Source organism: Gopherus flavomarginatus, chromosome 1, assembly GCF_025201925.1.
Source record: "Gopherus flavomarginatus isolate rGopFla2 chromosome 1, rGopFla2.mat.asm, whole genome shotgun sequence".
NCBI lineage: Eukaryota > Metazoa > Chordata > Testudines > Testudinidae > Gopherus > Gopherus flavomarginatus.
In genome coordinates, this window is record NC_066617.1 from 319,423,157 (window position 1) to 319,439,879 (window position 16,723).

Sequence of the window (16,723 nt, forward strand, 5' to 3'; positions counted from 1 at the left end):
ATTTCACATTAGTGTTATTGACAAGTATTGATAGTGACATTAATCAGTTTCACTAATAAGATGACAACTCAGGTTACAATAGTGAACACACAAAAACACAGTACAAAAAGCAAGGTATAGCTCTGTGAGGCAGAGACAGTGTCTCCCTCTGTGTTTGTGCCACACCTAACACAGTGCAACTCTGATTCCATCTGGGGCAGCTGGATGCTTCTGTATTCTAAATGTCAAATCATAAATCATGGTCTAAAATTCTTTTAACTACTCTGCTGTTTTAAGTGTCAGCTGAACAAAATGATAAACATCTGCTCTTTATAGAATAAAGAAAATTAGTCACAATGGTGGGAGAGGGGTATGACACATGCTTTGCATTTTTGATGAATGGTATTAATTCAACTAATTGAAGCTGACAGGATGAAGTTGCTATTCCTGGAAGGGTCTCAGGTTGATACAATGTTCCCTCCCACAACCCTGTAGCATGTATATAAACTGTGAGCTCTTCAAAACTTTTTGCCAGTTCTCTCGTTAGACTAGGCAGGAGGAGCAGGGGATTAAGGATGAAGATCCTTTTTATAGCCACCTTCACCATTTTTTTGCTGTCTGCTTTTGATCCAGCAGACTCTTCTGCTCATTATGACAAGATTTTGTCCCATAGTCGAATCAGGGCACGTGAGCAGGGGTAAGTACATTTTTTCTCTTTTTATAATACCCTAAGAGGAGTGTTTTAAAGTTCTCTCCCCTACAAGAAGCTCAAGATTAAGCATAATATTAAAATGAGATTTGTGCACTGTAAATTCTTATTGAGTGTGAGTCAAATATGTTAGTTCTAAAATGCAAATGTTATAAAATATAGTTCCAAATTATTTTTTGTAGAAAAACCATACAAAATAAGTTTAAATATTGTTAAACTTTATGAACTGTTTGAAAGCTAAAAATTATATCTGAAGCTAAGTAAAATACATATGTTTCAGCATCATTGAAAGCAATTATAGTTTACAACAGACATAATGTGTGATCAGAAATGTTTAACATGGCTCATCAAATATTTTACCAGCATTAGTGTATATTCCACAACATGTACTTTTTTTTTTCTTGTGGTGAGAAGTATGAACTCTACCCAGTTCTCTGGTAATTTGTAAATGCACAATTAGAGTATTTCAAAAGTTCAGTTCCCACTTAAGCTTAATAATAATGTTGCACAGTAAGACACTGAAATGCAGTGATTAGAAGTTATTTATTTTAACAAATTGTCTCCGAATAAATATTAAGGAGTCTAAACATATCTGTTTTAAGGTTTTTTAGTAAAAGATAGTTTAGCTCTGTGGTTTTTTTTTTTTAAATAATCAAAAGGATTTTTGCATCCCTGCTTACAAGATGAACTGGGCTTTGTAAAATAAGAGTTTAATGGTTTCCTCTTTTGAAAAGTGTTATGTTCTAACTCTCCAACAGAAAAATTATGTAATACATAAATTAGAGACAAAATGGAAATTTGCTTTTGAGGAAATTTCTCTTTTGCACACAACAACATTACAAAGTTTTCCTTGTTTGAATTTTCTAAATTTTTTTTATATAGCAGTTTACCCTTTGGTCCTGTGTAATTACTAGACTGTTTATTTAGGTGCTCGTGACATTCCAGACAGTGGCAATCCAAATAGCTGATTGAGTTACTGAAGATGGGGTTCCTTACTGGATAAAGAAAAAGTCAGCTTTCTGCCCTGCCCCCTCCCCAGGACATGCAGCCACACAGCTGTGCACAAGATGAACTTTGATGAAAAGAGCTCGGCAATAGTCACAGTTCAGTCCCTAGCGGATGGTAATTCACTTCAGGGAAAAAAAACGCAATGCATAATAAAGCTTGATTAGGCACAGCTGGAAGTGACTGTTCACTGGAGATACAGCGCTGGTCTGGTAGATGGGGAATCACCTCTTGCTTCTAGGGAGTGTGGTTTTTCCAAAGAAGTCAGCAGGGTGGTGTCAGGAGCTTGGACAGTGGTTGACTGAAATCACACCTGCTCTGGAAATCAGGACCAGATGTTCGGTTCTGGCTCTTGTCCATTGAATACTGTATTCAAAACTATTTTTAATCACACTTTTTCAAATATGTACAATGACTTAATGTTTTTTTTTTCCTCCAGTCCAAATGTCTGTGCTCTTCAGCAAGTTATGGGCACCAAAAAGAAATATTTCAGCACCTGCAGAAACTGGTATCAGGGAACTATCTGTGGGAAGAAAGCGTAAGTGCTATTTGTTTCCTGACTATCCAATATTTACAGAAATGTTATAATATTATTACAGAACTCTTCTTCTTTAGAGGCATATTACATACTTGCTTCAAATGCAGATCTCCCATAGCTAGCAATGGCAATTTGGAAAATGACAACACAGTGCAAAGCATTTAAATTCCAAGGGTTTTCCAAATAATCCTCACAACACACATTTAAAGATGATAGAACTGAGGCAGAGGGCTGAAGTGACTTGTCCAGTGATACAAAGGGAGCAACTATCCAAGCAGGGCACAGAATTCAGTATTTCGTGGCTCCAGTCTTGTTCCCAGACCACACCTTTATTTATGTACATGGAACAAGAACAGAATATTCCTAAGGATATGAGGAAGTTATTTTGTCTGTTGTTTACTAAGTCTAAGTGATGTTGGTGTCTTTTTAGTACCTTAGAGAATTTTTTTTCTTTACGTTTATTGTAATCGTGACCTCACATTTCATTATCCCATGATGGTGATGAGAAATTTCACTTGAGGGCCATAGTATCAGAGTCATTAATGACTCCATTTCTGGCCATGCACTATCTTTGGGGCATACTCACCCAAGCACCTAAAAGCCAATGCAGAACTCTTCCTGCACCACTTTTCTTGGTGCTGCTGCCATAAGTGACTAGTACAGCTGGTTAAATCAGTATCCTTAGAAAAAGCTATTTAATGCATTCTGACACTATAGTGCCACTAAACCATCCAATCAGTATTTTACAACATTCCACCTTTTCTTTAGCTGCTGAACTACTATTGGTTGGATAATTTATTCAGCAACTATGGCAAAAATCATTAAATACATTATTTGACTACCAATCTTTGTCAGGCAGATCTAAGATAAAATTTTCAAATGTGCCTAAGTGACTTAGGCACCCAAGTTCCATTTTCAAAAGTGATTTGGGCATTTAGGCATCTACATCTTATTGAAATTCCATGGGATAGTCTTCTAAATGCCTAAAATACTTTTCAAAATGGGATTCATGCAGTAAGTCACTTAGATGCTGTTGAAAATTTTAGCCATTGCATTAAAAAAAATAACAATAGCAAACACCAAGAACAGGAAGTGACTGACATTTTCCAAGCCATTTAAAGGAACATTGTCACTTTCCTTTACTTCATGGCTATTTTCAAAACCAGTTAAACATTAGAATCCATTTTAAGCCTTTGCTTTCAGCTTAAACCAGAATTCCTAAGTAAGCCCACAAAGCCTCAAACATCCATTAATTGATTTATTTGGACTTCAGTAAGTACTCACAGCCTACACTGTTGCTACTGGACATTATGCACACATTAAGAGAAGTGTAACCCATCAGAAGCTTAGATATCATGGTAACGGGCATGATATAAATGCCTACACAAATGTTCTTCACATTGTTACAAATTAGATTTGTGAATTCACAGTAGCTCAGCAAAGACCTGAAGCAACCCTGTACTGTGGTTGCTACTGGTACTGATCAGTGTTAGAAGTTCATGAGACTGTTTTGCATTTCTTGAGATTCCTGACAGACATCCCATCTTATGACACAACACTGGAATGGCCCCTGAGGAAAAAACGAGTGGAAAGAGATGGAGGAGGAGGATATGGCTTCCAGTTTTTTTATTTATCACAAAATATTTTCAGCAGTGTGTCAGCATAGCATAGAATTATGGGCCCAGTTATGTTTTTGATACACTAATCAAGCAAAGTTTACAACATCTAGTCTTGTGGTGCAAATATTCGAATAATTCTGAACTCTAAGGTCAGCTGAGCTATCAGGGCTAAAATCTGGGCGTCACTGAAGTTCAAGGAAAAACTCCCATTGACTTTAATGGGGTTAGGATTTCACCCTAGGCTTTCTGTTATTACAAACTTCATATTTCCTCCAAGAGCCACGGATTAACAGCTGTATTATATTAACATTATCACAAAGGATACAATGACGTTCTCACCAGAATAGGCACAGATGCCTCTTTGAATCTCCAGAAGCTTCTCTGGAATATAATTTAGCATCTATAATTCTAACCCTCCCATTTTCAGTGAGACTGATGTTTTCGCAAGGTTTTTTATTTCTGCAGCTGATTCAGGATCTGTCTCCCCTTTATGCAATTTGATCAGCTCAGTTATGCATAAAATTTGGAGGTTCTGTGGACACAATGTAGTTTAATTTCCAGGATTCAGATTGGTGCTATAGAAGTAGTGTTTGATCATTCTTCCAACATCTAGCCTGGGTTTCCCAGGCACTTTGGTTTGTTTTGTGGTCTTTCTTCCTTTCAGTCTTTCCTTCTCCTCCTGATGACATTTCAATGCAATACATCCATTTTCTTCAGAGCACATGGTGTAAATTGTCCAAGATATTTATTCACCATTTATGTAAAGACTGCTTTACCACTGTCTTCTTGGCACAGCACTTTCTTTCACTAGTGACACATTAGGGAGAAAGATGCTTCCTGAAAATGCTTTAGATTGAACTTCTTTGGACATTTTCAAAGCTGATTTTGGAACGTTAGCTGCCTCTGCAGACTAACTGCTTCATTTATGTCATGTCTTGCCAATACTCTCTAAGTGAAAGACTGCTGAGTGCTTTAAGATGACATAAAGAATCATTACTCAGCTGAGCCACAGTGGTAGCATGAGTTATTTTTTTGTGGCCAGAGACATCATGATGTGTCAGAAGAAATATTTTGAGGCCATGAAGAGATTTTACAGTACTCAAAATAATATTCCCTAAGTTTAGTATGGACTCATTGACAGTGAGGTTACACAAAGGTATCGCATACGTTCTGAGCTCTGCTTTGGGACTTTTGGGGTTGTGCAAATACTAGAAAGAGTAGATTTGAGGAAAACTGTGGATTGGATTTGGATTAAATAATAGGCATACTGGTACCTTTTGTGTGGTAACAGTAGAACATCTGGTATAGTTTAGATGGTGCCTAAAATAATGTAATTATCAACAGGAGATTTTGAACAATGCCAAAAACAGAACTACCACCATTCCTAAACGGCTTAATTTGCTTCCTTCTCATTTTAAAAAAACAATGTTATTTCTTACAGTTATAACAGTTCCATGGTAACTCCCTTCAGCTTGTATATTCTGATCCAGAAAATGTACAAAAGATACCAAAAGGATCTACATTCTATCATTTCCCATTTCCAACCGTATTTACAAATTCCCCAGCTGAACTACCGACCTGAGGACTCTGTAGAAACAGGGGCCCTACTGGATCATAGAGGTGTTTGTAGTTTTAATAGTATATTATGCCTGCTAACAAGACAGATAATTTGCAAACAAGCCTCAGGGACGCTCTGAGCTATGCCAGCCACCAACAGTCCCAAGAGGATGCTTGACTACCACAGAGATGCTCTGGCTATGCCCCCTCTTTCCTTGGGAATGCCCCTTTATCCCTGGGGCTGAGATGGGAGTGGCATAGAGTTGGTTTTCTTTACTTAGGAATGCAGCATTACGTCATTATCTGAAGAGTCACTTCTCTTCAGTAACATCACACCATGTGCTGAATTTGCAGAATTACATAGCTGAAAGTTTTTTGGAGTGTGGTATTAGTGTACAGGCAACTTTGCTTTGGATTTTATACAATGCCTTTCTATGGCGGGGGGCGGACGGATGGGGGACTGTGTTCTTTTTTTCCTCTAAATTGTCCTTCAACCTGAAAGGTGTGGGGAGCAACTGCATCTGACATTGATTTCAATAGAAGCTGCACATTCCAGTTACCTCAGCATCAGGCTTATTGACAACCCTCACTCCATCACATCTATCCACATCTACCCACATCACATACATTTGACACATCAGCTTTCTAGTTCCAATCAACCATGAAGGAACATATGGCTTTGGATACTAAAAGGAAGAACTGGCCAGACTTTAATTACTAGAAGTCCTCAGAGGAAGCATGCTGTATGTTAAAAGGAATATGATAACCCAAAGGTACTAGCATTGTAGCTCTTGGCCAGAGAAGCATTTGCTTTGTCCATTGTACTCTTCAGCCAGTTTTCTGTCTCACATAAATTGTACTCATATCAGACTCAGTCTTTTCTCTGCTGAATATGGTGAAGAAGAATAAACATGCAATGTCTGGTACTTAGTCCCCCTTTTCCTGTTATCAAAACCTAATTGATATGTCAAAACACACAAGATATTTTCCTGTTTCCTTTTGGAATATTTTCTCTCTGAAGAAAATATATTTTCTTATAAAAAAGCAATTTCCTGGATGCATGCTAATTGCTGGTTTGTGGCAGAGATGCCTCAAGAGCCAGGTTTTGTCTGACTCTAGCATGGGTGAGCAGGAGGCATGGGAGGAATGGTGCAAGGAGCCCTCTTCCCACTTGTGTGCCTTGTGGAAGAGCCAGGAATCACTACAAAAGTATATCTTTGGGTGCACAGGGTGGGAGGAAGCAGGACAATTGATTCATCTGCTGTGATAGAGCGGGCTTCACTATTGCTGCTTGATCAGGAGTCAGGGGAAGGCACAATCCTTCTCCAAACTAAATCTAGTCCTACCATGCCAAGTTTGCATGCTCACCCACCTGGTGGAATATGAAGCCCACAATGTATAGTTCTGGGGCATGGGCATAGAGTGAATTGTCATCATCCACAGAGAAGTATATTACAGATTGTTGCACAAAACTTTTTTGAAACTCAGTTAGAATTGTCTTGTGTAAGGTTTCGCCAGCTGAAAAATAAATAGATTCATTTTAAAATCAGATTAAAAAGAGAAAATAGAGGGTCAGACAACCTACATTCATAGCAGAAACAAATCTAACATGGAAGAGAAAATTCTCTGTAATGAAAAGCTCTTTGTTCTTTACCGGCTATCACTTTGCAATAAATTATATAGCTCAGAGTCTCATTTTAAACTCATGCTTTGTAATGTTGTTTTTATTCCAGTCTGCTTTCATTTTGAAGTTTTTATTTTTAAGATTTAAGATTTTATTTAATCTTCAAATAAATTTTTATCCCAGAGTTCTGAAAATTCCAATTTGAGCAAGCCATTTAGTTTAGTGCATTTGTTGCTGATACTTTGTCATCTGTCAGAGGGGTAGCCGTGCTAGTCTGGATCTGTAAAAAGCGACAAAGAGTCCTGTGGCACCTTATAGACCAGCAGATATATTGGAGCATGAGCTTTCGTGGGTGAATACTCACTTTGTCAGATGCATGTCACCCTCTAACTCATTACAAAAACCTACAAGATCCCACACAGCTGCCTCTAGGGAGCTTCCAGCTTCAAAACTGAGATCCTTGAGCCAAATGCATTAAAAAAAATCATGTAGAGCTCCGATTGCATGTTTTTCTAGTAATTCAGTCTGCAGTAATTACGTTGAAAAGCAATAACTGCAGAAGAAGGCGTTTAGAGATTTATGTTACTTTTCATGTTTCAGTAAGCCCATATAATTTCCTGGGTTTCTTTGTCCTCCAGCAACCACATTCATCCTTGTCATAACTCCATTGACTTCAGTAGAGTTGTACTTATTTACAGCGAGGCTGAATTTAGTTAAAAATGTCTATTTTAAGGTTGTTACTTCCTTCAAATCAATAAGGTACAATAAAAAGCAATCCATAATGCTGAATGCAACATTACATAGCACCAACTCACTTCTGAGTACAATTTATACATTCAAAGGTGAGGCAATTTCCTTGAACAACTATACATCAGGCACTATTCAATTTCTAACTCAACTCCATCCTCCTCTTCATGGCTAATCTCTCACTCCTGCCGCCTTCACTTCCTCTCTACTAGCTCTTTCCTTCATTGTTACAATCTGGTTTTCACCCTCTGTACTCTAACTAATGAGACTAGGGTGACTAGATGTCTCAATTTTATAGGGACAGTCCTATTTTGCGGGCTTTTTCTTATATAGGCACCTATTACCTCCCACCCCCTGTCCCGATTTTTTACACTTGCTATCTGGTCACCCTGAAGGAGACTGCTCTCACTAAAGTTACCAATGATCTTTCCCTTGTCTTCTCCATATTCCTCGATTTTTCCCCTGCTTTCAACTTAACCAGTCAATCTTTATTGATTCTCTCCTCTATTGGCTTTTACAACACTGTTCTTGAACAGTTTTCCTTTTTACCTTTTGCATTTCTCTTTCAGTGTTGTCCTCAGTGGCTCCCCCTCCTCCCACTTTCTGTCAGCATCCCACAGGGCCTATTCCTAACCCCCTGCCTTCATTCCTTCACATTATTCTTGGGTGGTCTTATTTGCTTTCATGACTCTAATTACCATCAATTTACCCTTCACATGTAGACTATTGCCAAAGCTTGGCACTTTTTTTCTTTACATCCACACTGTCAAAGCTTGTCCATGCTTTGATAATCCTCCCCATCCCTTCCAACCTTTATTCTGTTGATCCCTCCTGTAATCTTCTCTTTGGTTTTCCAATCCCTTCTCTCCTAGCCAAAATGTCACCATCAGATTCATTTTCTTCACCTGCTACTGCAATCACATCATTCCTCTTTACGAGTCCCTTCACTAGCTCCACTTTCCCTCTCACATCCATTCCAAGCTCTTGTCAACCTTCATGACTGCGGATATGTTGTGTATTTAAAATACTACGTAGCTACAGAACACAGTACAGTAGAGCCAGTTAATAGGGTCTGATTTGACACCAACAGAAAATAGGCTGCTGAATGTTAAAAAAAAAAATAAGATGATTAGGTAACTCTAGCCAAGGAAACTGAATAGAAGTAGATAATTTGTAAAAAAAGTAAAACTAAGATAATTAACTGTAATTAGTGTCATTTTATTTGTACTTTATTCAATCTAGTTTTTATTTTATACCCTACAGAACTGTCTTGTATGAATGTTGCCCTGGCTACATGAAGATGGATGGAATGAGAGGTTGTCCAGCAGGTACAGTCTTAGATGTGCATAATTTTTACATATGGGACCCATTCTAACACAGGAGATTTTTCAGAAGTGGTCTGTAATTTTGGATGCCCAACCTGAGACATCTAGAGTTTCTCAGAGGGGATGACTGAGGATCCACAATTTCATTTGATGTCCCTGAGTGTGGGCAACACCACTGGAAATCATCCCCACGGTGTTTGATGTTGGACACCGAACACTGAGGCATTCATAATTAGAGGCCGCTTTTGAAAATTTAAGCCAAAACTCTTAAAATATGAACCTGCCCACTATGGATAATCCTGGCAAGTCTTGGTCCTGCTGATGTGATGGGTTCCCCAGCAGCAGAAATACCACAGTCCCACTTTGTAAGGGGACGGGATCTGGGGGACCTGTACAGTCAGCTTATATGTTGGTGGAGGGATAGCTCAGTGGTTTGAGTATTGGTCTACTAAACCCAGCGCTGTGAGTTCAATCCTTGAAGGAGCCAGTTGGGGATTGGTCCCCTTTTGAGTAGGGAGTTGGACTAGATGACTTCCTGAGGTCCCTTCCAATTGTGATATTTTGTGATTCTTGTGAAGTTCCTTTCTGTGTCACTTATGTAGCTGCTTGCAGTGGACCAAGCAGCACTGGGTAGGGGGAGGGATGGTGCAAAACCAGGTATTGGAGGTGAGATGGCACCAGAGTCAGGGGGAGGGATGGGTATTAGGGGTGTATAAGAAGGTACCAAGGGCTACTCAGTAGAATTGGCTGGTACAATTTCTAAGGGAACATTTTTTCATGGGAAAATGCTGGTATCAAAATGAAAACTTTCGCAGGCACTTTTCAATTTTGTCCAATTTTCCTATAGAAACCAAACAGATTTTCAAAGCGAAAACAACCTGGTTTTCTGCCAGCTCATCTGTCACATGGGATGCCCTAACTCAAGCCAGAGTTTTCAAGACTTCTAGGCTTCTCAATAACCTATCAGACCAGTAGCTGGGGCTCCAGACAGCTTGGGGATTTCGTTTAGAAAAAATAAAATCAGAATGCCATTTAATTTTTTTCTAAACAAAAGTTTCAGACCCTCCCTCGCCACAACTTGCGATGGAGAATTCCTTCCCTCTGGATATTTGTTGAGGTATTTTTTCTGGGCACTGTCTGCAATGACGATTTGGCATATATTGCAAATTCTACTTAATTTGAACCCAAATTATGGAATTTTTAAAGCAATGTTTAGTTAAAAGGGTTTTATTAAGATGATTCTCTCCTCCAGTTAAAACAGTGTTAATAGGCAATGATTTTGAGAGACTGACTTGTCAAAGAATTTACAGTACTCTTGTCTTATATATTTTAGTTGCTCCTATTGATCATGTTTATGGTACCCTGGGCATTGTGGGAGCAACCTCTACTCAACGGTATTCTGACATGTCAAAGCTGAGAGAAGAGATTGAAGGACGGGGATCATTCACATTCTTTTCACCAAGCAATGAAGCTTGGGAGCTGTTGGACCGAGTAACTATATATCTATATATCTCTATACACACACACACACATATATTAATGTTATGAGTGCTTTATTTTGTATCTACAGTAGCTGTGTTTTAAACCACATTAGAAACAATGATGATTTTTTAATATATATCAGAGATAAATATTGAAACTCAATTACTATATTATTCTGAACTAAACTATGCTTAAGGAACACAGGTATTTTACATTTAAAAAAAAAAATTCTAGAAACAATGAACCCCTGCAAAGGATATCTGTTTGAGCACCATCAAAGAGAAATTGGTTTTATGATTGTTGCTCAGCACCCTGAGTACTTTTGTGATTGCATGCTTTATAAATACAGTTATCATTATTAGTCTTGTCAGCGTAGCTTTGGGAATAGTTTTGAAAACTGAAGCAATTCCAATAAGGGAGGGTGACAGACATTTTTGTGCGTGACTGTAGGGTACTTTCCCTAAAACTACAATGTTAACAAAATCCAGTACAGAACCAAAAAAAAAAGCTTGAATGCCTTGCTTATGTAATGAGGCCTGCTATCTTTGATACTTAACCAGTCTAAAGAATCCTCCAGACAACTGCCTACCAGTAAGGTATGTAACTGAAGTAATTTACCTAGTCAAATGAAATATACATTCAAAAATATGTCGAAAATGTATTTTGTGGCAAAGAAATCTGTATAACTAGCTGATTGAAATTGTCCAGGAAATGTCTAACTGAATCTTCTTCCTCAGGAAATTCACAGTAATTTAATTGACAATGTAAATATTGAACTGTACAATGCCCTCCACAACCATATGGTAAACAAGCGTATGTTGACAAAGGATCTTAAGAATGGCCTGACTCTTGTATCCATGTACAATGATCAGCAACTGCTTATTAATCATTATCCTAATGGGGTAAGTTTATTTCCATAAGCTTCTTTTATACCGTATTTCATTAACTCTGTTCATTTTTTTATTTATCTAATGAAGAATCCATAAAGTCATAACGAGATTATCACTTGGCATGTCAGTTATACATCTTACCTTACAAATGCTAGGAATACAGAATAAATTTATCAATTAAAGGACTCTTTCATAGACCGAAGGCTAATTGCTAAGAAACAAGAGCTAATTTTTATTTTAAGAAAGTTGTAAAAACACAGAATGAACTTTCCTCTAAAGAGGTAGCCTTTTGTGGATAGGACATATTATTATCCTTCTAAATATCAGAAGTTAGATTTATTACACACTTTTTTCATATATTACTAAATACATTTTAATTAGATTTTTATTCCAATTGCAGCATGTGACAGAAATATTTAGTCGTAGAAGAAATGCTTATATTATCTTCCTACATGGGATTTAATTTTTATAAACCAGGATTCCCAAAGTAAAGTCATCAGTATTTAATTTCTTAAATTCATAGAAACTACATGTTAGGTTGGCACTGAAATTAGTGTAAACCAAAAGCAAGAACCATTTTAATCATTCAGGGAAATGGAACGCTAAACAATTGTAATATGATTGGAAATCAAGATGACCTGCACAAGTTGATCTATTGGTAAATCTAGGTGCACAGGCACTGTCTTTTGTTTTTGCCAGTTTGCGTTCCTCTCGCCCTATCCCCCTTTGCGAGCGGTGGGCGGGTCATTGGAGGAAAGATGTTGAGTGGGGGTGGAGCCATGGGGCAGAACATGGGCTGGCCCTTAGGGGGAAGAGGCCAAGCAGGGATGGGACCTGAGGGGGGAGAAGGCTGAGTAGTGGCGGGGCCTCAGGATGCAGCAGGGGCAGGGCCTTGGGGCAAAGAGGCCAAGTGGGGGCAGGGCCTCAGGCAGAGCTTGGGCAGAGCAGAGGGTGGGTGCATGGTCCGGATGCTGGGGCCTACAGAAGATTCCAGCCCTGCAAGTGCTAAGCAACCCCAATTTTTTTTTCAGTGGGTGCTTGAGCCCCAGAACACCCACAAAGTTGGCATCTCTGGCTAGGTGGATGTCCTCCTTAAAAATAAATTATAAGAGATAGCATGCTTAATATTCTACTGTTCAATTCTTTAAACATAGGTTGTTACTGTCAACTGTGCCAGAATCATCCAAGGCAACCAGATTGCTACAAATGGTGTCGTTCATGTCATTGACCGTGTCCTGACTCCTGTTGGAAATACCATTCAAGAATTTCTTGAAGCTGAGGATGATGTCTCATCTCTTAGAGTGAGTGGGGGAAAATAAAATGCTAACAAGCTTCTTTGGCCTTGTAATTTTCCTTTCTTTTTCTGTAGTCTTAGGTGTATGAAAAGATTATTAACACGTTGTTAGGGGAGTGAAATGAACTAAATCAAGGACCAGTCCACCAAATGATACAAGGTAGAAGAGCTATATATTTTTTCATAAGTGCCAAGTCCTGCTTTTGTGATAGTTGTGGAATTGACTTCACTAAGCCAGATTCTGGCACCCTTATTTCCAGTGAGTAGTCTTTACTCCTTGAGTCCTGGAGCTATTTGGAGAGTAAGGTATCACTCAATGTGAGTACAGATGACAGAATCTGGCCCTGTCTGATCAGAATTAGATCCAAAATGGGGAAAATAATTAAAAGTAATGGAAGTAATAGAGATATCATCATGGAAGCTTAAGTGATCCAGTTGGTTTCAGAAAGTTGGTCAGAGAGTGATGACAAGGATATTTACTCGCTGGCTTGGGCTGGGGCACCAGGATATTATAGAATCTTTCCAAGCCTCTCCCTCACTCTCTTCCAGAACTGACAGACTCTCATTTGCCTTCCTTTCCTCTGATTTCTCTCATCTTTTTTTCCTTCTGTGGAAGAAAGAGAAAAGTTAGAAGCAGCGGAGAACAGAGAGGGCCCAGCAGGCCCCCCCTTTGTAGCATGAGGAGGTGAGAAAAACTATGGGAAGTGTGCGAAGTCAACCATTGAATAGGGCTGCTTTTCTTACTTCCCGGTCAGTGGAATCATGTACGATGTCAAAATATAATTGTGCGATTATGCTCAAATGACAAAGGGGAGACATCTTAATATTAAAGAGGGTTTTTTTTTTACTAAATTGGCTTAGAGATGTTCCCATCTGTTCTCAACGTATTTCAAGTACACTTACACTGTTCTGTAAATAACTATATTAATCTAGATAACTTATTTCAATGTTTTATGTTGTGACACTGGAATTAGTAGGTTCTCTATGAATGGACTTATTTAGTCTGCAGAAGAGAAGAGTGGAGGGGGGGTGGATTTGATAGCTGTTTTCAACTACCTGAAAGGGGGGTTCCAAAGAGGATGGAGCCAGGCTGTTCTCAGTGGTGGCTCATGACAGAACAAAGAGCAATGGTCTCAAGATGTAGTTGGGGGAAGGAGTCTAGGTTGGATATTGGGAAAAAATAATTAACCAGGAGGGTGGTGAAGCACTGGAATGGTTACCTAGGGAGGTGGTGGAATCTCCATCCTTAGAGTTTTTAAGGCCTGACTTGACAAAGCCCTGGCTGAGATGATTTAGTTGGGGTTGGTCCTGCTTTGAGTAGGGGGTTAGACTAGATGACCCTTTGAGGTCTCTTCCAACTCTAATCTTCTATGACTCTATGAACTCAAAACATGATAATCCCATTGGTCTGATGAGTTCCAACTTAGAGCAGGTTTCCAACAGGGCAAATCAAACATCAAAAATGTTAGCAGCTCAATTCAGCTATGCCTCCAAAAGTTCTGAAGTAAATCTCGAACTCACTGAAGTTTAATGGCACATCCCCTATCAACTTCAATATAGCAAGGATTTCACCCTGGTGTTTATCTGCACTTGTCTGGATGTAGCTAAACCTTTGTATCTGAACAAATGGAGTGAAAATCTTAGGCTTTCTTAAAAGACTCCTAATTCTTTCTGGTATCAGCTGGACCAAAGCTACCTATAAAACAGCCTCTCAATACATTTTTTTCAGTATACCTATTTATCTGAGCATGGACAAGTATATGGGCAGGGGAAGAACTTAAAATAAGCAAATTAAGAAAACTTTTTTCTTTAATCAGAAAAGGGTTGGCTTGATTATGCTTTTAGGATAGCGATTGAGTTAGTTCATATTTCATTCAGGCTGATTCCCACATACCTAGTTTCCAGGAAGTAAAGATGAACCCCTAATGAAGTTAGATATTTCAATCTTAGTTTGTATCTACTGTGTTTAGATAACTTTCATCATTAATGTCCATTAGCCAATCTGAACAAAATTGCATGAATTAAACCATGAAAACATTATGGCTAAATGCATTCTTATGCCTTAGAAAGGGTTAGGAAACTACTACTATACAACAACACATAATTTACTAGCTGTATTATGAAAGATTTTTCACCTTCTTCAGAAGTATCAGGTCTTGGCTTCTATTCCAAAGGTAAAACAGTAGATTAGATAGACTGCTGGTTTCATCTGCTATGGCAAAACATCTGTGCGTATGTTCTTCATTGCAATAAACTTTTTCAGGATTCTTTGTATTCATTTAACCTAAAGGTTTGTGTATAGAATTTCACTTATTCAGCTTTATTTAAATTTACTATTGAGCATTTGCATGTGGTGGATGAATCTAATGAACTACATTCAGAACTACATTCTGATTTGGACTGGAGTAAATCCAATCTATCTCAACTGAAATCAACAGAGTTATGCTACATTTGAATCATTATAAATTGTATCAGAATTGGGCTTTCTTAATATCTGCTAAAATATCAAAGAAACTCAGAAGACTGAGCCAAAATGTTTCCCTAGAACATTTAGTTTTCTACATTTTGTTTCTGTAATTGTACTTATGTAAACAGTCTTTTCTATGAAGAATATTATAATTCATTTCAACATACCACTAAGATATCTGGATGCAAATCCTAAAGTGCTAAATCATAATATAGTATCAATTGCACAGAAACTATGTGCCAAATTCTACCTACAGATTCATATACAACTTCCATTGTTCTCAATGAGCGATGAATGTGAGCATTTGAGTGCAGGATTTGACCCTCTGAGATTTCAAAATTAAGGATTTTGTTTTTCTGCACCCATGAGTTTAATGTATTTGAACAACGCTCTCAGTAAGTAATAAATTTCTTTTCTAGGCTGCTGCCATCACATCTGGTGTATTGGACACACTTGGAAAGCCTGGCCATTACACACTCTTTGCTCCTACTAATGAAGCTTTTGAGAAACTTCCACGAGGAGTCTTGGAAAGGATCATGGGTGACAAGGTGGCCTCTGAAGGTACATCAGTGATTTTGTATATGGGAATACATGAAAATATATCAAACATAATCAAATCAGGAATTAACAATAAAGGGATTATAAAACTATATCCATCCCTCAAAAGAGTGATCAGAAAATTATACTGCTTGTATTTATTTAATGGAAATGGACATCAGCTTTATATTCCGGGGCATCCGGATCTGGGCTTTTGCCTCAAACGCATCTCGGCTATAGTTCTTTCAGGATATATGTATTCTATAAGCCAAATTCTACTGTGTAAACTTTTCAAGGGATTGTCTTATTTTTCTACAGCCACAGTGAGACTGCAATCCTAATTCAGCCGGCTGGGTGCTACTGTAACACAAAGAAATAAAAAGCACACACAATTTTGTCTGTGAAATGCTATGCACATCTATGTGCTGTGTTTAAAAAAAAATAGTAATAATTACCAATAAAATAACCTTCAGTTCATATGAGAAGGGTACTCAAGACAATTTGATTTTAATTACACAAAAAATGTACAAGTATCAGAGGGGTAGCCGTGTTAGTCTGGATCTGTAAAAGCAGCAAAGAATCCTGTGGCACCTTATAGACTAACAGACGTTTTGGAGCATGAGCTTTCGTGGGTGAATACCCACTTCCTCAGATGCATGTCGTGGAAATTTCCAGGGGCAGGTATATATATGCTAGCAAGCAAGCTAGAGATAACGAGCTCAGTTCAATCAGGGAGGATGAGGCCCTGTTCTAGCAGTTGAGGTGTGAAAACCAAGAGAGGAGAAACTGGTTCTGTAGTTGGCAAGCCATTCACAGTCTCTGTTCAATCTTGAGCTGATGGTGTCAAATTTGCAGATGAACTGAAGCTCAGCAGTTTCTCTTTGAAGTCTGGTCCTGAAGTTTTTTTGCTGCAGGATGGCCACCTTAAGGTCTGCTATAGTGTGGCCAGG

General features: G+C 38.4%; 1 protein-coding gene across 6 annotated transcripts in view; it reads left to right on the forward strand.

Annotated features, from left to right (window-relative positions):
* Positions 1-474: 474 nt before the first annotated feature.
* Positions 475-16,723, forward strand: part of POSTN (periostin) — a 49,749-nt gene continuing 33,500 nt past the window's right edge. For 2 of the 6 annotated variants that reach the window (XM_050937212.1, XM_050937207.1), the window contains exons 1-7: positions 475-676; positions 2,133-2,231; positions 9,042-9,106; positions 10,437-10,594; positions 11,323-11,487; positions 12,630-12,776; positions 15,656-15,797. In XM_050937212.1, coding sequence (XP_050793169.1) covers positions 555-676; positions 2,133-2,231; positions 9,042-9,106; positions 10,437-10,594; positions 11,323-11,487; positions 12,630-12,776; positions 15,656-15,797 — 898 coding nt within the window. In that variant the 5' untranslated portion in view covers positions 475-554. The remainder of the gene's footprint in view (positions 677-2,132; positions 2,232-9,041; positions 9,107-10,436; positions 10,595-11,322; positions 11,488-12,629; positions 12,777-15,655; positions 15,798-16,723) is intronic. The other 4 variants (XM_050937208.1, XM_050937210.1, XM_050937209.1 and 1 more) reach the window with 3 other exon arrangements.